Source organism: Giraffa tippelskirchi, chromosome 13, assembly GCF_054371585.1.
Source record: "Giraffa tippelskirchi isolate mGirTip1 chromosome 13, T2T-mGirTip1v1.2.pri, whole genome shotgun sequence".
Taxonomy (NCBI): Eukaryota; Metazoa; Chordata; class Mammalia; order Artiodactyla; family Giraffidae; genus Giraffa; species Giraffa tippelskirchi.
The window spans coordinates 30697095-30720070 of record NC_137287.1 but is presented as its reverse complement, the minus strand read 5'-3'; the positions used below and the strand labels follow the sequence as shown (position 1 = coordinate 30720070).

The following is a 22976-nucleotide window of genomic DNA, read 5'->3' as shown; positions in this document are numbered from 1 at the left end:
AATAATTATTCATACAGTACCAAAATTTTTCAATGAAAAGTAAATTTGTTTTTCCACCCTGGACTTTCTGTCTCTTGCTGGAGGCAATGATTACTATCAGTCTCCTGAGCATCTTTTCAGATGTAGTATATGTTTATATCTCTATATAAACCCTACATATTTTATTTTATTTTTTGTTTGTCTTTAAGTTTATTTTTAAAAATATTTTAAAAATTATTTAAAAATATTTTAAAAATATTATATATTTTATTTGTAAACACAACAGAGAAGATTGAAAACACACTCTTCAGTACTTTTCATTTTCCACTTAGTGATGTACTGTTCACATCAGAGGGCATTGGTTTCATTCTTTTACATGGTTGCATAGTATTCTACTGTGAGGTTTCCCCATGATGGACAGGCTCGTGTGACTACAAATGATGCTGCAGTGAACATCTTTCTACATGGCACTTCAGGCACCTGAGCCAGTACATCTGTCAGAAACAGCAGTGCTTTCCACCAGACTTCCCCGGCATGGCCTACTTTGGCCACTTCCTCTTTCTCTCCACTCCTTAAGTAACTGCAATATACCGACTGACAGACTCAAAGGCCACCAGTGACCCCTTCCCTAGAGCATCAACTCTGACTTTTCCACAGAATTTGATCCCACTTCCTATCCTTCTCTGAAACTCTCCTTGCTTGGCTGATAGGAGAGATAACCTTTGTCCTGGCCTATCTCTAATCATGCTTTTCCTGTGTCCTTTCCAATCTCCCAGGGTCACCATTTGGTGGAGCCTGAGGGCATGGGACCTGCTGGGCCAGCTCTTTCAGCTCTTGGTTGTCCCACTCAGGCTGTCACACCCATTGACCTCACCTCTGGAGGAATGTGAGATTTTGATCAATCTAAGTTCAAACTTTCCTCTAGGCTCAAGCCTTTCATTAAAAAAAAAAAAGTGTGTTCTTTTTAATTCTTGCATTTATCATTGTTTTCATATCAAAAAGTGTAAAGAATAACCAAAAATAAAACAAAAGAATAACACAGGAAATGCCGATTTGTCCACCATTCAGCTTAATAAAATGTGACCAATATAGGTGAAGCTTCTTTTGCCCCCTTTCTGCCCCCTAGAGATATGCACTGTCCTTAATCTGAGATTTTTCCTGTCCTTGCATTTTACTTGAGTCCTGTATTTCTGATTGACTTCTTTGGATATTTCCATATGGGTATCTCTCAGTATGGTTAAATGCAAACACATGTGATTGCATTTATGTAAAAGGAAGAATGAATCAATCAATCTGGCCACCTACAGAAATCCTTCCAGAAAGATCTATATCTCGAATTGGCTAAACAGAACATATTGGCAATAGCATGGGGGACTCTACTCAGTAATAACCCATATGGGAAAAGAGTATGAAAAAGAATAGATATGAGAATATGTATAACTGAATCACTTTGTATAATACAATATCATAAATCAACTATACTCCAATATAAAGTGAAAAAAAAAACCAAACAAAGAACACATTGGTAGGCCTGTTTGCAAATTCTGTTTTATATACCCCAATATTAATGGTGATTGTTTCTGTATGCTACAACTATGGATAATTTTGCTATATGCCCAACTGTTTTTTCAAAGTTTTCAACAGTGGAACATAGACATTGGAACATTCAATAGACATTGAATAGACGTTCAACAGTGGAACATAGAGATAACGTAGACATATGTTATTATATTAATTTATTGTCGTTGTTCAGTCACTAAGTCATGTCCACCTCTCTTTGACTCCATGGACTGTAGCACACCAGGCTTCCCTGTCCTTCACTATCTTCCAGAGTTTGCTCAAATTTATCTCCATTGAGTTGGTGATGCTATCCAACCATCTCATCTTTTGCTGCCCCCTTCTTCTCCTGCCCTCAGTCTTTCCCAGCATCAAGGTCTTTTCCAGTGAGTTGGCTCTTCACATCAGATGGCCAAAGTACTGGAGCTTCGGCTTCAGCATCAGTCCTTCCAATGAATATTCAGTGTTGATTTCTTTCAGGATTGACTGGTTTGATTTCCTTGCTGTCCAAGGAACTCTCGAGAGTCTTCTCCAGCACCACAATTCGAAAGCATTATATTAATAGTCACATATTATTATTATATGACTATTATATGACTATATATTATTATTATATGACTATTAATATAATGCTTTCGAATTGTGGTGCTGGAGAAGACTCCCAAGAGTTAATAGTCATATATTATTATTATATGACTATGTCCCACATATGTCTTCCCCTAGCCCTCTTTTACCTACCTCTTTTTTTTTTTTAACCTCTTTTACCCTAGAAGTAAAAATAGAAGTTGCCTCTTTTAACCTAGAAGTCTCTATTTGTTGGAATTCTGGTAGTCTTCCTAGGTTTAAAACCTGGTAATCGTGCTTCATACTCCTTTCTTCTCACATTCTTCTTTCTTAAAAAAAAAAAAATTGTTCATTTGGCTTTACCCGGTCTTAGTTTCAGCATGCAGAATCTTCAGTTGCAGCAAGTGAATGCTCAGTTGCAGCAGGTGGGATCTAGTTCCCTGACCAGAGATCGAACCCCGGGCCCCCTGCATTGGGCACATGGAGTCTTAGTCACTGGATTACCAGGGAAGTCTCCCCATCTCACATTCTATCTTCCCACTATATTTTGTGGTTATTTGAGTGCATTTCCATCTCCTCTAAGAAATGGCAACCCACTCCAGTATTCTTGCCTGAAAAATCCTATGGACAGAGGAGCCTGGTGGGCTCCAGTCCAAAGGGTCGCAAAGAGTTTGACTCGACTGAGTGACTAAGCACGCATGCAAGCTGTCTCCTCTGTTAGATTTTAAGTTCTTTTAAGTGGCTCAGACCTTGTCTTATCTCTCTCCCTGGGGCCCATCACACAGCACAGATCACAGAACAGATGCTTCAGAAATGGTTATTGAACCTTCTGCTTGATGCCTCAGGCTTGTTGACAGTCCTGCAATTGTCACCTGCCTGAGAAATTTCCTCTATAAATAAGCAGTTTCTGTTTCAAGTATGGTTTGCTCTTGCTGCATATATCCCCTCTCTTACCCAACTCAAGCCTCAAACTTAGAAACTGGAATTAGTGTTGGTATTCAAATCCTTAGCCACAGTACAAAGAGTCAGCCCCCTTAAGAACCAAGTCATCAATGTGAAGTTCTGTTTTTTTTCCTCGACATTCTGGCTGTTGTCACTACATTTGCTGGGGAATTCTCAACAAGAGTTTACTTGTCTTTCCATGCAGTTCTTTCTGTGGTTTCTTTGTTTCTTTTTGTGATCCAGTTCCAGATGGCTCAGCGGTGCTCCCCAAATGAATATTTTGACAGATTGCTGAATTCTTGCAAATCGTGTCAACTTCGATGCCCTAATACCCCTCCTGTAATATGTCAGCATTATTGTAACACAAGTAAGTAATCCTGTTTGAACGATTACTCATTGGTGTGAAGTATTTGCTGTGTGTGTGTGTGTGTGTGTGCTTAGTTGCTCAGCTGTGTCCGACCCTTTGCGACACTATGGACTGTAGCCCACCAGGCTCCTCTGTCCATGAGGATTCTCCAGGCAAGAATACTGGAGTGGGTTGCCATACCCTCCTCCATGGGAATCTCCCCAACCCAGGTCTCCCACATTGCAGGCGGATTCTTGACCGTCTGAGCCACCAGGGAAGCCTAAGAATACTGGAGTTGACTGTTTATTCAAAGAAGAAACATTATGGGGAAGGTGGTGAGATTTTCTGAATCAAAAAGAGAAAGAAAATAAGGCAATCATTTAAATGCCAACAGGAATGGATACTTTTTCAGAACTCAACTCTATTTTATTCTGCAGTCTTAGCAACATAGATTTTTATCATCTCTCCTAATTATTAACTTAGAACTTAAAAGTCAATGCTGAGGAATTAGGGGAACCGGTTGGTAAATAATCTTTACCTGATGTGAATATTATGTTACCAGATTCATTCTCTCTCTGACGTTCTTTTGATTCAGTGAAAGGAACAAATACATTTCTCTGGACCTGTTTGGGCCTGAGCTTGATAGTTTCCTTGACAGTTTTCGTATTGATGTTCTTGCTAAGGAAGATGAGCTCCGAACCATTAAAGGACAAACTTAAAAACACAGGTTGGTTTGATGGTTGATCTTTGAAATCTCTTTCCAAGAGGTGGCTGTTGTGAATTTCAATTCATTTTCTTCTTTCATGTTGTGTATCTCATCTGGTAAGTGCCCTTTTGAGTGTGTTAGATGACAGTTGGGTTAAATGAACTCTTGGGAGAAGTGAGCTTCCTTTCCGATGTTTACACCTTCTTTGTTAATATCGTACCATGTCAGCCTTCCTCAACATTCTTCCTTTGGTATTTACTCTTTTGAAGTACTGAGGCCTCCTTGGAAAACATCCATCTCTTTGACCAAAGTTAGCACATTGATTAAACATCACACTATCAGAAATAGTTATCCGGGTCTGGTACTATCTGAAAAAAGTGTATTTGACAAGACTGGTGGGCATATTTTCACACAAATACAAGTGTTGTTTGCTCAGATGAACATTCTACTGCTGAAAAATGCTAGAAATGAATACCAATTGCTCCTGGATTATTTAAGCAATCGTTTCAAAGATCTTTATCTTTATTAAGCAGTAGAGAATCAGTCCCAGAGAAGCGAATATTCTGCTGCAGAGTTTATTAAGAGAAAAATATTTCAGCACCTTTGCCCATGATCTAATTTCTAAACGCTTTGGAGTCATTGCCCTGTTTCTTTATGCGTGTATTTTCCGTGCATAATCTATACGGCAACATTTCGTCTGCTTTCTAGTGCAGAAAGGGGAGGAAGATGGCTGTTCCATATCATTTACTCATTTCTCTTTTTGCCTGGGGCCTGAGAGACAGGTGGGGAGTGACTTCAACTGTGACATTTTGGAAGATAGAGGTATACTGTGGAACATTGGGAAAGTATTAAAACGTGCCTGCACAGGCGTGTAATGGGGACACAACAGAGACTCCTTCCTTATGGGATCATGAAAGATTCATTAAAAAAAAAAAAAGTAATCTGCCACAGAATGCTCTGTAAGAGAAACATCTTTACTTTGAATTGTAAAGTGTCACCCAAGACTCATTTTTGTATGCTGTAACACATGCTGATCTGTCATTTCACAATTGTAAAAAGGGTCGGTGTCTTAATGCCTCCAAGGGCCATGTGGGTCAGAAACAAATGTAGTGGATCACTGGAGGTTCGGTGATAAGGGAGTGAGTGCCCAGCTTGAAGGAGACAAAGGCTATTGACTCCCAAGTGTTTTCTTGTAGGAATGTCAGTTGCCACTGGCCACATTTTGTTGTCTTTAAAAAAAAAAATAAAGTAAAAGAGGGACTTCCAGGATGGTCCACTGGTTAAGAATCTGCACTTCCACTGCAGGGGGTACGACTTTGATCGCTGGTGGGGGAAGTTCTGCGACCCTTTGGACTTTGTGACCCTATGGACTGTATGTAGCCCACTAGGCTCCTCTGTCCGTGGGATTCTCCAGGGAAGAATACTGGAGTGGGTTGCTATTTCGTCCTCCAGTGGATCTTCCTGACCCAGGGATTGAAACTGCATCTCCGTGTCTCCTGCAGTGCAGGCGGATTCTTTACCCCTGAACCACCTGGGAAGCACCCCCAAGCCATGAGATGTGGCCACAAAAAAGAGAGACCAGTTGTCTAGATTTGTATGTAAAATCTCTTGATTTTCAAATGTGGGCCAACATAAAACAGATAAGCAAACACTTTAAAAATACTGTGTGCCCTAAACTGAGCATGTCTTTGAACCCAACATGGCCCATGGTCTTTCAGCTCATGACTTGGGGTGTAAGGCCCGCTTCTTTAGGGGGAAGACTTCTGTCTTCTCTTGCTTTGATCCCTGATGCATGCTGCTAAGTGTGGCACAACCTAGCACCCTGAAAGGTTTAGGATAATGGTTCTGTTTTTGTGCAATCAGGAGCGGTTCTCCAGAAGAATGCTAACGCAGACCTGGATGTTAGCAATAATAGCAGTATCGTGGCTGAACCTTTTCTTTCAAGAGGCCTGGGGTACACAGTAGAAGAATGTACGTGTGAAGACTGTGTCAGGAGCAAACCAAAGGTCGATTCTGACCATTTCTTCCCCCTCCCAGCCATGGAGGAAGGCGCGACCATTCTTGTCACCACAAAAACAAGCGACTACTGCGACAGTCTGCTAGCCACCACCAGTGTCACAAGGATGGAGCAATCAATTTCTACCAGATAATTAACCATATCAATGGTATAGAGCTACTTGGAAAATCTCTGTCCTAAGGGAAGGATGGTGTCTCAGATCTCTTTAAGATGATTGTACTTATCAGCAGATGATATGACTTTCCAGCCTCTAATTCTGGAAAATCTTTATGTTAGCTATGTTTTTCTACCTTATTGTTTGGAGCTTAACTCTGGAAACTTCCTTGGTTTCATGATTAAATTGATTCACTGAAAAAAACAAAAAAAGCACCGCAATGTGTAGATCCCATAGTCACATATTTCTATGGTTAGGTGGCTTCTCTCCTACACATGCACACATACATTTCAGGACAGACTGGATTTCTCTTTATTGTTAAAGGAAAGCAAGGTGATCCGATGTACTCTCTGTATATAGAAGCCTGGAGTCAGCCACCCTGATTCAGTGTGCAGGGCATGACTGGTTCCTGACCTTGGGAGCTTTCAGCTTCATGGAGTCATACAGGCATTATTTTAATTGTGTAAATGAACGTGTAGCTGCAAACTGTGATAAAAGTGTACTTGGTATCATTTTTGCAGTTAATGCAGGAAGTAATAATGACATATAGCATTTATGTAGCCTTTCTAATGTGCCAGGGGTTGTTCCAAGTGCTTTACCTGTACTAAGGCATTTAATGTACACGACAAATCACAAGGTAGGTGGACCACTACTATCTCCCTGTTACACATGATGACAGAAACGGAATCAGAGCAAGGGTCACATAGACGGCAAATGCAGAGCCAAAATGAAACCCAGACATTCTGATCTATCCCTTTTTCTTCTTCTCACATTAATTTAATTCCATTTCTGAGTTTCTCGTCTCTTTGGGTTACCCATTATTGGGAGAGGGTTGCCTTCCTTGGGTTGTGCAAAGGTCCTGGGGTGTTATAGAAACATGCAATGCCCTCTGGTGTCTGTTGACTTTGATCATTGTTAAGATAATGCCCATTAGCACATCAGAGAACCTCAAGGTCTTGGGGCTTTGTGTTGGGTTTGGGATATGGAGAAACTTGATGAGCTGTTTCTACCTACTTGGGGCCCATCATGGCTCCATTCCAGGGCCTTGAGGGCCATAGATGATACAGCATAGTGGTGAAGACATTGGCTCTTTGAGATTGAATCCTCTGTTACCAGGAAGCTATAGACGCTGGGTGACTGAGAAAGTTTACCACTCCCTGTTTTAGTTTCCCCATCTGTAAAATGAGGATAATAACAGTATCCACTTATAACATTGTTTTAAAGATTAAATGAAAATATACCCACACCTACATTTATTATTATTTTTTCCCATGATACGTTTCGGGTTCATGGTAAGTACTCTGTGTTAGTTCCATTGCCATTGTGGTTTTTATTAGCACTTTGAGGTCTAGTTTCTCTGAGCGCAGGCAGGCACTTTGTCTGTTATATGGCCTGGGAATATTCCTCCTAGCTTCTCACAGCCCTTCTTCCTTCTCTCCTTACTGCTCCATTCCCCTCAATGAGTTTAGATTTTTCCAAAAGCTCAGAAGTGCTATTGACCTTAGGCTTTTGATTCTTGGTTCTCCAGTACTGGGCTAAGTCTCAGGAGGAAGGACTTACCGTACTTAAAGGGAGTAGCTGGTGGGGGAGGATGTGAAGTACACACTACAAGTTCAATAACATATCCCATTTCAAGTGCCAAGAAGACAAGGTACAGGGCACTGTAAGAAGGTTTATCACTCCATGAATCAGGTATGTGATGTCTAGGCAAAGTTACAGAGGCAGACAGACCTAACCTAGACTTTCTGGGGGGGAAGAGAAGGGATTCAGACACACTGATGCTTTAACTAGAATAACAAATTAGCAACAACTGTAAAGTACAATTATGAACATGGTAAAAAAACCACCTTAACAACCAAAGAATTTTCAAGAATTCCCCAACACAAGAATTTTCATTTCTACATTCTATCACAGTCCCTACACATGACTGTGTTTTGACACAACTGTAATCATAGTGTACAGACCATTTTGCATGCGGCTTTTTAAAATTACTGTATTATCTTCGGCCTTTCCTTGTGTTTCCATTACCTTTATAATTAGCATTTTCAAAAACGGTGGGGTGGGCCACGATTTGCTTAGCTATTCTCTAACCTGGCTTTGGTGCTTTCCACTCTCTATTATAAACAGTGCTGCAGAGCATCCTTCTAAAGAGCTCGCAACCTCTGCTGAGTCCACAAGGTAAATTCCCAGGGGCCAGAGATGACGTGTAGAGAAGCAAGGTAATAGCAGACCACCACGGGGCTGTAGGCCACACACAGCTGGGCTGGCATTCTGGCTCCATTTCCCCATGGGGGCCTCAGCTCAGTGTTCTGTGGATCAAGACTTGGGACTGGATCAATCGTTCTCAGGCAACACTGGGGAAAAAAAAAATCAGAGAGAATACATTCCCTGCAGAATTTTGTTAAATAGCTTCTTAAATGTATGCATTTGTGTGCTGGGTTGTGGTGTAAAATGTTGCTTTCTTTCACTCTGGGTGGAGGGCTACAGTCCACTGGATCGAAAAGAGTCCCACATGACTAAGCGATTAACACTTTCACTTTCTTTTTCTTGGGCCAAACAAGACGGGAAAATGCTTCTTTACCCTTTCTGAGCCCTCCTTCTCTTATCTAAAACGGGACAGTAACAACTTTTCAAATACAACCCATCCACTGTTCATGCCACTGCTACCACCCTAGCCTCAGGCACTGGCACCTCTTGCTGAACAACTGCAGTGCCCCCCTAACCAGCAGCCCCTTCTCCCACCCTGACCCACTCACCACGATTCATTCTCAACCCAGGAAGAGGTCATTCTCAACCCAGGAAGAGGAATCACGTTAAAACCTCACTAAGATTGTGTCACTCCTCTGCTTCAGTTCAGTTCAGTCGCTCAGTCCTGGCCGACTCTTTGTGACCTCACGGACTGCGGCACCCCAGGCCTCCCTGTCCATCACCAACTCACGGAGCCTACTCAAACTCATGTCCATCGCATCAGTGATGCCATCCAACCATCTCATCCTTTGTCATCCCTTTCTCCCACCTTCACTCTTTCCCAGCATCAGGGTCTTTTCCAATGAGTTGGTTCTTCGCATCAGGTGGCCAAAGTATTGGAGTTTCAGCTTCAACACCAGTCCTTCCAATGAATATTCAGGACTGATTTCCTTTAAGATGGACTGGTTGGATCTCCTTGTAGTTCAAGTCCTCTGCTTAAACTCCTGTAATGATTTTCCACTCCCTACCTCCCTTCTCTGGTGGCTCAGACCGTTAAGAATTCGCCTGCATTGAGGGAGACCTGGGTTTGATCCCTGGGTTCGGAACATCCCCTGGAGAAGGGAACAGCTACCCACTCCAGTATTCTTCCCTGGATAATCCCCATGGACAGAGGAGCCTGGCGCTAAAGTCCATGGGCTCCCAAAAAGTCAGACACGACTGAGCGGCTTTCACTTTCACCTCCTTAGAGTGAGGCAGAAAAGCCCAACCCCTTCACCCGCATCTTCCATCTTCTCTCTCAAAGCCCTTTTCTTGCTCACCCTTTGGCTCCAGGCAACCCCTGCAGGCAGGAGGTTCCTTCCGGAACACCCTTCCTGCCGATCTTCCCGGGCCACCTTCCTCCTACCATCCAGGACTCTAAAGTCGTCTGCACAGAGAGGCCCTCCGGGACTTCCCACCTCCCTTGTACCCACGCTTTGGCCCATTTCTCTTTTTTAATGTCCCCGTTGCCCTCCTAGGGCTCTCTGGCACCGTGTTGCTTCATGTCTCGTGGCCACCTTCCCGCCTGGCTCCCCCACAGAGATGTGAACTCAGGCTGGCGGGGAGGCGTCCCAGCCGGTCTCCACCGCACCCGGAGACTAGCGAACCACGAGGCGTCCCAGCTGGCGTGTCTACGACTGCCCCGGGCGCCCGGCAACCTTGGCACAACAAGCCGCGCCTCAGTCTGGCCACCTCGCGCGGGTGCCCGTGTTTACCTTCCGGGTCGGGGGCGGGGCCGCGGCAGCTGAGCTCCACTTCCGGGGCGGGGCGGCAGGCGGGCGCGCGGCGCGCCGTCTCCCGGCCTGTCTGGAGCGCGGCAGCGGCAGTGGCGGCAGTGGCGGCAGTGGTGGCGGCGCGGCAGGCACCGGCCTGGGGAGCAGCACCATGAGCGGTGAGTGGCGGCCTGGCCGCTGTCACCCGCCCCGGCCGCTCCGGCTCCCGCCGCTCCAGCTACACATTCCAGCCTGCGAGTCCCTGCGTCCCGCTTGCTCGCGGACCCCGTCCCGTCGCGCCCAGTTTCAGGACCCCTGTACTCCCAGGTTCTGGCCCGTGGTCGCCTGCACTTTTCTGGAGTGCCGGGTCCAGGCACTCCTAGTCCCTAGACCCCTGTCCATCACTTACACAGCCTGCTGCTGGACACCTGTCCCCCGGATCCCTCAGTCCCTCTCCATCCTCCGACCCCCTTGTGCAATTACCAGACCCCCTGTTCTCAGACCTCCTGTATCTCAGTCCCTCCTAACTCCTCGACCCTCTGAGTCTCAGTTGCACTCCTGGGTCCCCCTGTTCCCCAGCCACTCCTGAGGCCTCTGTCCACAGTCACTCCAGTCTCCGCAGGGGCAAAGTGTTGCTGACCATTCTGTTGCTGGTCATTCTTAGTTTGCTGACCCGTGCCCCGCGTTGCCCCTGCTCTCAGTTCCCGGAGGACTCTGAGTTCTCCAGGCTCTTTGTCTTCCCCGACCCCACGGTTCCCTCCTCCCCTCTCCCCCCAGTTCTTTTCTGTTCCAGTCCCCAGTTGTTCCCAGTTTCTCATTTTTCCTCTCTGAGCCTTGCTTCTTGCATTTTGGTTCTTTTTTTCATTCTTCAGCTCCTTCCATTTCTGATCCAGCTCGTTTGAGGTCTCACTTGACCTGCCCTGCAGCGCTTCCCCTGCTGTCCAGTGTAGAGCCCATCTGGGGGTCTCCGCCCTTCCCGTCCATCCCTCTCCCTTCCACTGGAGTGCTGGGTGGTTTTGGTGGGAGGCTGGGAGGGTTGTGTGTACAGCCTGTCCTCAGCGTTTCTGAAGTTTAGTCCCTAGGCTTGGACGGGTGTTCCCAGCCCTTTCCACTCACGAGATCTGTTGTGTTTTGGTGCTAAGTCATCCCTGGGTGTAGTATGTGGAGATGGGAGTGACTCAGGGAAGCCTCCCAGCTACCCTGACTGGGATCTGGATTTACTTAGGAAGACCCGCCTACCCTCCTTCTGCCTGTTTTCCCCTCACTGTGGAATTGCCTGTACAAAATCCTTGCAACCAGCGCTGCTGGCCCTGACCTTGGACCCGGGCTTTTCTGGAGGTTGAGGCGGGGCAAAGTGAAGGCCCTGTGTCTCTCTTCATCTTTAACTTTTAAGTTAACTCTGTGGATCATTTCCAACAATTTAGGTGCCTTTTGTTGTGCTATTCATGAGTAAAGTTTGTGAAATTGATGATGCTGTTGCGGAGCTGGGGAGGGGCGTTTTCCTGGGAGGTAGTCCAGCTTCTGTTGTCAGATGATTTTTGGTCTACTTGAGGGTTTCTGGTCCTTGAACATTAGTGATACCACAACAAAGATATGATGAGTTCATCCAGGAGTTAATGTAGCTTGAAATAAGTGCAGACCCTGGGGGCAGACAGCTTGGGTTCAAATCCTAGCTTTGCCACAGAAAGCTGTATGATTTAGAGCAAGGTGCTTGAACATTCTGGAAGTCTCAGCAAAATGAGAATAAATAATAGTACCTGACTCTTAGGCCTGTTGCAGTGACTAAGTAACATTACTCAGGTAAAGTGATTGGTACTGTGCTTCTCATATGGTAAGGAGCTTGGAGCTGCTATTGTTGTTTCTGTAAGGACCCTGTGGGGTTCAGTTTGGGTTGTTTTCTGGCTTCCCTTCTGGGACAAGGGCTGGGGCTAAGTAGGAGCCCTGGAAATCTCTTCCTTTTTGTGTGAGCATGGTGTCTCTACCTTAGACTCTCAATCCTGTCCCCTTCTCTCTGCTGCCTACATTGTGAGAGCCAGTGAAATCGACAAACCAAGGGAAACTGACCAATGTAGCCTTCAAGGAGCAACTTAGGATCAAAACTAAAGAAATTTTAAAATTCAGTTGAAAAATCCCATTAGGTTTAAGGTTAAACAAATTATAGAAGGAAACTAACACATGATTTTTTTAGGGAGAAGCATTAAGGATGAAAGTCTTCTTTTGGAAAGATTGTAACTGAGGCAGAAAAAGTGGTTGGTGATGATTGGAAGGGAAAGTTCAAGGTGTTTTTCACCTGTGGGATTAATTAGCACATAAAAAAATGTGGCATGGAACTGTTTCCTGTCTTCTGTGTTTTTTTTTTTAATTTAAGAAAATTTCAAGGCAAAAAAAAAAAGCGGTGAGGATAGTCTAATGAACTGTTACCAACTCATGACCATTTCACCCATATACCTATCTACTTCCTGCCTTCCTCCCCAGTTTGTTTTGAAGCAAGTCCCAGATACTGTATCATTTCATCTGTAAGTTTTTTTTAAATATGTGTCTCTAAGCTATAGGGATCTTTTTTAAAAAACATAACTCAATTCCATTATCATGCATCTGAGAAATAAGCAGTGATTCATTAATAACAGATATTCAATGTTCAGATTTCCATGATTGCCTTATAATTTCATTTTATAGTGTATTTTTTTTGGTGGGGGGCGGGGGGCAAGCTGCGCTACTTGTAGGAACTTAGATCCCCGACCAGGGATTGAACCCACCCCAGCAGTGGAAGTGCTGAGTCCTAGCTACTGGACTACCAGGGAATTCCGTATAGTGTATTTTTAAAATCTCAGGGTCTAAATAAGGTTTAAACAATGCAGATTGGTTTGTCTTTTACTTTTTTTTAGATCTCTCTCTCTTTAAGTTTGTTTCTTTAAATTTTTGCCATATTCACAGAATTGTGCAAACATCACCATATGAAATTTTAGAACATTTTCATTACTCCAAAAAGAAACTTCATACTCATTAACAGCTGTTCTTCATTTTCCGTTTCCTCAGCCCCAGGCAACCAGCGATCTAGTTTTTCTCTCAATGGATTTACCTATTCTGGATATTTTGTATAAATCAAATCATACAATAGGTGGCCTTTTGTGTCTGACTCTTTTCTCTAAGTATCATGTTTTGAAGCTTCATCATGTTGTAGCATGTATCTGTACTTCATTCCTTTTAGTGACAAAATAATATTATGTTATGTGGGTATTCCATATTTTGTTTGTCCATTCATCATTTGATGGACATTGACTTGTTTCCACTTTTGGGGTATTATGAATAATGCCGCTGTGAACATTCACAGAGAAGTTTTTGTGCAGATAGCATGTTTTCATGTCTCTTGGGTAGATATCTAAGAATAGAATTGCTGAGTGCATTTTTTAAAGTAATTGTGCTGGGTCTTTGTTGCTTTGTGTGGGCTTTTTCTCTAGTTGCAGCTAGTGGGGGTTACTCTTCCTTGTGGTGTGCAGGCTTCTCGTTTTGGTAGCTTGTTGCAGAGCACAGGCTCTAGGCACGTGGGCTCAGTAGTTGTAGCACGTGGCCTCAGTAGTTGTGGCTCACAGGCTTAATTGTTCCAAGGCATATGGAATCTTCCTGGACTGGAGATCAAACCCGTGTCCCCTGCCTTGGCAGGCAGATTCTTATCCACTGAGCCACTGGGGAAGTCTTGTTGAGTGCATTTGAAGAACTGTCAGACTATTTTCCAAAGTAGCTGCACCGTTTTCCATTCATCCAGCACTGTAAGAAGGTTCTGGTTTCTTCATGTCCTCATCAGTGCTCTTTTTGAAAATAGCCATTCTAGTGAGTGTGAAGTGGTATCTCTTTGTGGTTTTGATTTGGATTTTCCTGATGAGATCCAACCAGTCAATCCTAAAGGAAATCAGTCCTGAATATTCATTGGAAGGACTGATGCTGAAGCTCCAATACTTTGGCCACCTAATGCGAAGAACCAACTCATTAGAAAAGACCCTGGTGCTGGGAAAGATTGAAGGCAGAAGGAGAAGGGGACGACAGAGGATGAGATGGTTGGATGGCATCACCGATGCGATGGACATGAGTTTGAGTAGGCTCTGGGAGTTGGTGATGGACAGGAAAGCCTGGCGTGCTGCAGTCCATGGGGTTGCAAAGAGTCGGACACAACTGAGCGACTGAACTGACTGATGAGTATGGATACTGAACATCTATCTTTTCATGTGCTTGTTGGCCATTTGTGTATTTTCTCTGGAGAAATGTCTGTTCAGAGTCTTTGTCCATTTTTCTTTTTTTAAACTGAGTTTTTCTTTATTGCTGAGCTGTAAGAATTCTATATAATTTCTGGCTACAAGTCCCTTATATCTTTACAATTTTTTTTTCTCCCGTCTGTAGGTTGTTTTTTCACATTCTTGATGGTATCCTTTGAAACACAAAGTCTGTTTTTAAACTATGCATTCCCCTTTCATCTCTCTCTCTTTTTTTGCCCCCCTGACATTTTTATTGAAGGAAACACTGTACTTTGGTGGGATTTTGCTGATGGCATCCTTTTGGTGTGGTTCATTGACATGTTTCTCAGTCTCTCACATAGCCTATAAATTGGCAATTAGAGTTTGCTGTGTTTTGTAGTTGAAAATGTTCCAATAGAGGCAGAGGTCAGATGGCTACAAGGCCCAATACATTAAGTGCAAATAACCAGGAAGTGGAATGGTTAGGTAATGCACGCACAAGACAAATGGGCATCATGGGGCCAGAAACAACTAAGATGACCACTAATAGGGGAGTGGACACATGTATGTGGTATGGTCACATAGTAGAAAGCCTCAAAGATGTTAAAAGGAATAAAATAGATTTATACACATCAGCATGACTATATCTTAACCTTAGGGTTCTCTAAAAAGAAGCAGGGTACAAAATTATACCTAAAATATATACCTTGATGTACATTAAGATGTGCACGTAAAACAGTGTTTATGGATTCATGTATGTGTGTAGAAGGAAATAAGTTGCCAGGATGATGGCTACCTGCCGGATGTGGGTGGTTGTCTTAGCACAATATGTCATGATTTGCTTGTTTCTCTTTAAAGAATCCGGTAGGTAGGAATACTTGATCACCAGCCTCTATCAGCTAAGGCATTCTGATTTTCAGATAACGCTTTTGCTTTTACTGGGAAAAGTAGAACTTGTAGGGGCAGAAAGTCATTATTCTGGTTTTCAGGCACTGTCTTTGGTAAGTCTTTATGTTTGAAGCTCCTTGGTACTCGTTTCAATCAGTAATTATTCTGTCATGAATCCTTCTTACACTAGAAAGACCCTGAAATCCTGGCTTCAAGGTCTGGGAAAGCCAGACCCAGAGAGGTCAAATAATGAGTGAAACAGACAAGCTCTAAGGATCTGAAACACCAGAGATTGGGGGCTTAGTTTACTGCTGCGTCTTGCCTGATGTTTAGGTACATTTTGGCAGCTTTTTCTTATTTTTCTGGAATGTTGAAGGTTATGATTTTCTCTCTGGCATTGACTACCTCATGTCCAGCTTGTATTGGAATAAAGGATCAGCTGATGGCAGGGTCAGGGGGAGACAAATTAGTTTGGGATTAACAGCTAGATACTACTATATATAAAATAGTAAGCAATAAGTACCTGCTGTGTAGCACAGGAAACTATATTCAATATCTTGTAATTAATTGTAATGAACCTATAATGGGAAAGAATGTGAAAAAGAACCTATGTGTATGTGTGTGTGTATATATATATATAAAATATGTATATAAAACATATATAATATATGGGTTTCCCTGGTGGCTCAGATGGTTATATATATATATATCTGAATCACTTTTCTATATACTGAAACTAATAGAACATTGTAAATTACCTATACTGCAGTTAAAAAAAGTGGTTTAAAAAAAAAGAATGAGCTGAAATGAATGAATGGAAAAGAGAATAGCTGTGGTTTTCATTCAAGGCAGAAAAGGTGATGATATCCATGCATAGCTCCCCCCCACCCCCAAATGAAGGCCCTGGGCTGATGTGTTACAGCAGATTGTGAGAAGCAAGTATCCTGCTGTCAGCAGACATTTGACTGCCTCCCTTGTAAGCAAGTGGCATTGGGCTCAGTTCCATGGATCTCCACTCCCACTTCCCTGTCGCATGGCTGTGCCTGGGTGACCAACAGGAAGTCAAACTCTCAGAGGGCTTGAATTTTGAAACTGAATTCTCTAAATTCTGGCAGTGTGAACATGTGTCGTTGTTGTTGTTATTCCATCGCTAAGTCATGTCCAACTCTTTGCAACCCTATGGACTGCAGCATGCCAGGCTCCTTTGTCCTTCGCTGTCTCTGGGAGTTTGCTCAGATTCATGTCCACGGAGTCGGTGATGCCATTTAGCCATCTCATCCTCTGCCACCCTCTTTTCCTTTTGCCTTCCGTCTTTCCCAGCATCAGGAGTTTTCCAGTGAGTTGGCTCTTCGCATCAGGTGGCCAAAGTATTGTAGCTTCAGCTCCAGCATCGGTCCTTCCAGTGAATATTCAGGGTTGATTTCCTTGAGGATTGAGTGGTTGGATCTCCTTGCAGTCCAAGGGACTCTCAGGAGTCTTCTTCAGCACCACAAAATCCCAGATAAAGCAGCTCCCATCCTACCTGCACATCAGCTGTGAGTTTTCAGCTGGTGATATCACCCCTGTGGAGGTGAAACATCTGCTCTTGTGTCTAAGGCACAGATCTGCGTGATGTACAGATTATCTGTGGTATTGCGATTTCATGGTGGGAGTGATTAAGAAAAAAATGTCTAAGAAGGATCCTAGGAGGGAAGGAGAAAAAGCTTGAGAAACACTGACATAGGCTGAAGTAAGTTTATCACTATCACATAAATTCGCATTTTGCTTTTACCCTTAACATTTCTGAATAAAACTTTATCATATTGCTATGTGGTCTTCATATTGTTCACTTTTATGGACTTCACAATCCATCAGTAATCCATCATTATGCATGTGACATAATTTTTAAAACACTGACTTGTGAAAGTTATCCACCCCCTCTATTTTTCCTTTTCCCTTTTTCTGGCTGTGCTGGGTCTTCTTTGCGGTGCACAGGCTTCACTAACTGGGGCATGCGGGCTTCTCTGGCTGTGGTGTGCGGGCTTAGCTGCTCCATGGCATGTGGGGTCTTGATTCCCTGATTAGGGATTGAACCATGTCCCCTGCACTGGAAGGCAAATTCTTTACCACTGGACCACCAAGGAAGTCCCTTTTTCTTTTTCTTTTTCCCTATTATAAGTAATGATGCAGTGAACATTTTTGTTCAAGGTAGTTTTCGTTTCTTTCAATGATGTCTTGAGGATAATTTCCCTAAAGTAGCCTTAACGTGAAAGTATTGATGGTTCTTGATTTCTCTTTCTGCCAAAGCCATTGCGCTTGTTTAAAATGCTACCAGTGAGAGTGAGACGCTAGTGGCAGCAGAATCTAGCCGGAAATTCAGGGTTCAGCATTCAGCAGGCTTTTATTGGGTGACACTTTGGTGCATATTTCGTCACGTAGGAAAAGGCTGTACTGTCAGTGTTTGTTGAAGGGACTCGAATGAATGTACCCAAAGTGTTAGAGTAATGCATGTGTTAACTAGGACTCTTTAGTTGCATGTGGTGGAAGCTGATTCTGCACACTGGGAATTTATTTATTTTTAACTGTACATAATTCTATGTATTTAATTATTTTTGGCTATACTGGGTTTTTGTTGCTGTGCTCAGGCTTTCTCTAGTTGTGGCAAACAGGGGCTACTCTAGTTGCCTGCACGGGCCCAGTAATCGCAGTTGGTGGGCACATGAGCTTAGTTGCATGTGGAGTCTTCCTGGACCAGGGATCGAACCCCTGTCCTCTGCATTGGCAGGCGGAGTCTTAACCACTGGACCGCCAGGGGAGTCCTCAATGGGAGTTTAAAGCATCTTGTGCTGGGAAGGTCTAGGGTAGGTGTCTTCAGGCTCAGCTGGCGCTTAGAGAGTCATCAGGACTACCTTTCTGTCTGGCTGGCTACCACTTTCGTCTCTGTTAGCTTCACCCTCAGGCAGCCTCCCCACCGTGGAGGCAAGAGGGCCACCGGCAGCTCTTGGGTCACATCCTACAATGTAGTAACACCCAAGCAGGGCAGACTTTTCCCAGTTGCTCCAGCGAAATCCTGGGGCTCACTCACTGCTGTCTGGCTTGCCGTGCAGCCTTCCTGGAACCAACCGGTCAGCGTGGCCCTGGCTGCCCAGGCCTGGGTCCTGTGCCCAGCCCAGAGCCCAAGGGTGGGCGTCCCTCCCACCTGTCATCTGGTTGGAGGATGAACTGAAGGGGGAGGGCACTTGTAATTGGGAGCGGGGTGCTCAAGGAAGACGTCATCGTGGGAAGGTTCTGTTTCAGCAGAGACCCGAGGGAGGGGAGAGGCTCCTGAGCTGCTGGATGGGTCAGAATTCCTTTTGCAGAGGTGGGAAAGGGTGTGGGAGAAGCAGCTGAGGCCCCCAGGGGGAGGGAGGACCCTTCCCCACCCTGACTTCAGCTTGTCCACCTGTCCATCTCAGAGCCTTCCGCTCCCTGCCTCTGCCACCCTTCGCCAGCTTCGCACAAGGAGGGAAGCTTGTCCTCAGCATCTCGTTTCTCCTTACCTGCATCAGCATATTTTGGAATCTGCCCTTTCCTCCTTCTCCTTAAAAAAATTAAGCAAAACTCCAAAATGATACCAAAGACTATTATGAAAACATAATAGACCTATAAATATATTTACCTTTCTAGCGTATGAACAGTTTAGATTTTTAGGTATTCACTTCTGTCTGTGGATTGCAGGCAGATTCTTTACCATCTGAGCCACCAGGGAAGGCCTGACTATGTTCAGAGCACAGGCATTTTATCCAATTGCATTGAGTCTACACTTGAATTAGTGTTTCCATATATTATAACATTTTCCCATGTTCTTTCTCCTCACAATTCTGTAGAAATGTGTAACATTCCGCTAAATTGACGTGCCGCAGTTATTTAACCTTTCTCCTAGTGCAGGAAAAGATAGTAAATTCCATTTTTGATGTTCTGGGACGGAGCTGGCAAATGTTTTCTATAAAGGGCCAGATAGTAAATATTTTGTGCTTTGCGGGCCAGCTGATCTCTGTCCCAGCTACGCATTGCTGTTGTACAAAAGCAGCACAGGCAGTACGTAAGTGAAAGGACATGGCTGTGTTCCAATAAAACTTTATTTAGAAGAACTGCAGTGGTTCGGATTGGCTTGGGGGCTGTCGTTGGCTGACGCCTGTGCTAGAACACTGCTGGAAAAATCTGTGCCCCTGACACTGGGTTTAGGCGGGGGTCATGTTGCAGTGGAAAGTGATGTGAACTCAGACAGTCCTGCATTTAACTCCCTACTTGAAGAACCTGGGCAGGTTGTTGAACTGCGACTCTTTATTGGTTTATTTTTATTTTATTTTATTTTTTGGCTTCATTACTGCACTCGGGCTTTTTCTAGTCACGGAGAGCAAGGGTTATTCTCTTGCTGTGGTGCACGAGCTTCTCATTGCGGGGGCTTCTCTTGTTGTGGAGCACAGGCTCTAGGCACAGGGGCTTCAGTAGTTGCGACTAGCTGGCTCTAAGGCGTTCAGCCTTCAGTGGTTCAGGCTTCAGGCACAGGGGCTCATTCATTGTGGCTTGTGGGCTCAGTAGTTGCAACATGCGGGCTCTAGAGCACATGCTCAGTAGTTGTGGCCCATGGGCTCAGTTGCTCCGAGGCATGTGGGATCTTCCCCGACCTTTCTTATCTACTGTGCCACCAGGGAAGTCCATGAACTTCTGTGACTCTTAATTCCCTCATCAGAAGATGGAAATGAAAGTGAGTGATGGGGGCTTGCTTCCCTGGTGGTCCAGTGGTTAAGAATCCAACTTGCAATGCAGGGGATGTGGGTTCTCTCCCTGGTCAGGGAAGTGAGGTCTCACATTCCACAGAGCAACTAAGCCTGTGTTAGTTGGGATCTACTGGGGTCCTGCATGCCAAAACTAAGATGCCACGTAGCCAAATAAATAAATGTTGAAAAAAAAAAGTGAGTGATGAATGTGAGTGTTGTTACTTTTCTCATCACCTGCGCTGCACCCCACCCCCTTCCACCCCTCTCCACCCTTTTCCACCTTAGTTTAGTTTCCCAGGGGTCAGGAAGGTGCTTTGATATTCTTGTAGCTTTTGGTGTTTCCTATACCATGCTTCCCAGGACTCTGAACCACTCCTCATTACCAGTAGTTCATTCCTGTTTCCCTGAAGCTTTACCTGCAGTGGGGAATTCCATTTTTTTTTTTTTAATAAATTGAAGCATAATTGCTTTATGATGTTGTACTAGTTTCAGATGTATACCAAAATGATTCAGTTATATGTGTATTCTTTTTTCCATTATAGGTGATAAGATATTGAATATAGTTCTTTATGCTATGCAGTAGGACCTTGCTGTTCATCTACTATATGTATAGTAGTGTGTATCTGTTAATCCCAAATTCCTAATTTATCCCCCCCACAAACTACTGCACAATTGCACTCATCTCACACGCTAGCAAAGTAATGCTCAAAATTCTCCAAGTCAGGCTCCAACAGTACGTGAACCAAGAACTTCCAGATGTTCAAACTGGATTTAGAAAAGGCAGAGGAACCAGAGATAAATTGCCAACATCCGTTGGATCATAGAAAAAGCAAGAGAGTTCCAGAAAAACATCTACTTCTGCTTTATTGACTACGCCAAACCCTTTGACTGTGTGGATCACAACAAACTGTGGAAAATTCTTTAAGAGATGGGAATACCAGATCACCTGACCTGCCTCCTGAGAAATCTGTACTCAGGTCAAGAAGCAACAGTTAGAACCAGACATGGAACAATGGATTGATTCCAAATTGGGAAAAGAGTATGTCAAGGCTGTATATTGTCACCCTGCTTATTTAACTTCTATGAAGAGTACATCGTGTGAGATGCCAGGCTTGATGAAGCACAAGCTGGAATCAAGATTGCCGGGAGAAATATCAATAACCTCAGATATGCAGATGACACCACCCTTATGGCAGAAAGTGAAGAAGAACTAAAGAGCCTCTTGATGAAAGTGAAAGAGAAGAGTAAAAAAGCTGGCTTCAAACTCAACATTCAAAAAACAAAGATTATGGCATCCAGTCCCATCACTTCATGGCAAATAGATGGGGAAACAATGGAAATAGTGACAGATTTTATTTTTTGGGGTTCCAAAATCACTGCAGATGGTGACTGCAGCCATGAAATTAAAAGACACTTGCTTCCTGGAAGAAAAGTTATGACCAACCTAGACAGCATATTAAGAAGCAGAGACATTACTTTGCTGACAAAGGTCTGTCTAGTCAAAGCTATGGTTTTTCCAGTAGTCATGTACTGGAAAATGTACATGTGAGCGTTGGACCAGACTGCCTTACCTGCCTCCTGAGAAATCTGTATGCAGGTCAAGAACAGTTGCTTCTTGACCTGCATACAAGCACATGTACATATGAGATGTGAGAGTTGCACCATAAAGAAAGCTGAGCAGTGAAGAATTGGTGCCTTTGAACTGTGGTGTTGGAGAAGACTCTTGAGAGTCCCTTGGACTGCAAGGAGATCAAACCAGTCCATCCTAAAAGAAATCATTCATGAATATTCATTGGAAGAACTGATGCTGAAGCTGAAACTCCAATCCTTTGGCCACCTCATGTGAAGAACTGACTCATTGGAAAAGACCCTGATGCTGGGAAAGATTGAAGGTGGGAGGAGAAGGGGACGACAGAGGATAAGATGGTTGGATGGCATCACCGACTCAATGGACATGAGTTTGAGTAAGCTCCGGGAATTGGTGATGGAGAGGAAGGCTTGGCGTGCTGCAGTCCACGGGGTCACAAAGAGCTGGACACAACTGAGCGACTGAACGGAATTGAACTGAACCGCCTCCCTCTCCCCTTTGATAGCCACAAGTTTGTTTTCTGTCTGTGAGTCTGTTTCTGTTTTGTACATAAGTTCATTTGCATCATTTTTTAAAATTCCATATTTAAGTGATATCATAGGATATTCGTCTTTCTCTGGCTTGACTTCACTTGGTATGATAATCTCTAGGTCCGTCCATATTGCTGCAAATGCCAATATTTCATTCTTCTTTATGGTTGAGTAGTATTCCATTTATATATATACCACATCTTTTTAAAATTAATTAATTAATTTGGCTGTGACAGATGTTTGTAGCTCATGGAATCGTCAGTCTTTGTTGCAGCGTGCGGGATCTTTAGTTGTGGCCTGTGGGATCTAGTTCCTCGACCAGGGATCGACCCCTTGCCTCCTGCATTGAGAGTGCAGAGTCTTGGCCACTGGACCACTGGGGAAGTCTGTACCAGATCTTCTTTATCCATTCATCTATTGATGGACAGTTATGTTGCTTGCATATCCTGGCTGTTGTAAATAGTGCCTTTGTGAACAGCGGTACAAGAATCTTTTTGAATTAGAGTTTTTCCCAGGTATATGCCTAGGAGTAGGATTGATCCTCTCTCTGTATATAATAGTTTAGAGCTGCTAATCCCACATGCCCAGTCCTTCCCTCGCCCACCCCTACCCCCTTGGCAACCACGTGTCTGTTCTCTATGTCTGTGAATCTGTTCCTGTTTTGTGCTGCTGCTGCTGCTGCTGCTAAGTCGCTTCAGTCGTGTCTGACTCTGTGCGACCCCACAGATGGCAGCCTACCAGGCTCTGCCGTCCCTGGGATTTTCCAGGCAAGAACACTGGAGTGGGTTGCCATTTCCTTCTC

General features: G+C 44.1%; 2 protein-coding genes and 1 long non-coding RNA gene across 3 annotated transcripts in view; 2 read left to right on the top strand and 1 right to left on the bottom strand.

Annotated features, from left to right (window-relative positions):
- The first annotated feature begins 2902 nt into the window (after window positions 1–2902).
- TNFRSF17 (TNF receptor superfamily member 17) lies at window positions 2903–6477 on the top strand. Its single transcript, XM_081552267.1, is given in 4 exon segments — window positions 2903–2945; window positions 3248–3421; window positions 3984–4115; window positions 5958–6477. Coding segments are annotated over 4 exon segments (636 nt in total). The 3' UTR covers window positions 6245–6477.
- Window positions 6478–8231: 1754 nt separating this feature from the next.
- Window positions 8232–10177, bottom strand: LOC145533288 (uncharacterized). Its single transcript, XR_014073976.1, has 2 exons — window positions 9022–10177; window positions 8232–8619 (listed from the first exon to the last, which is right to left on the bottom strand). It is a non-coding gene; the product is annotated as an uncharacterized LOC145533288 (long non-coding RNA).
- A 122-nt stretch (window positions 10178–10299) lies between these two features.
- Window positions 10300–22976, top strand: part of SNX29 (sorting nexin 29) — a 585715-nt gene continuing 573038 nt past the window's right edge. The window contains exon 1 of the mRNA XM_081560361.1: window positions 10300–10382. Within this exon, the coding sequence (XP_081416487.1) occupies window positions 10376–10382 (7 nt within the window). The 5' untranslated portion in view covers window positions 10300–10375. The remainder of the gene's footprint in view (window positions 10383–22976) is intronic.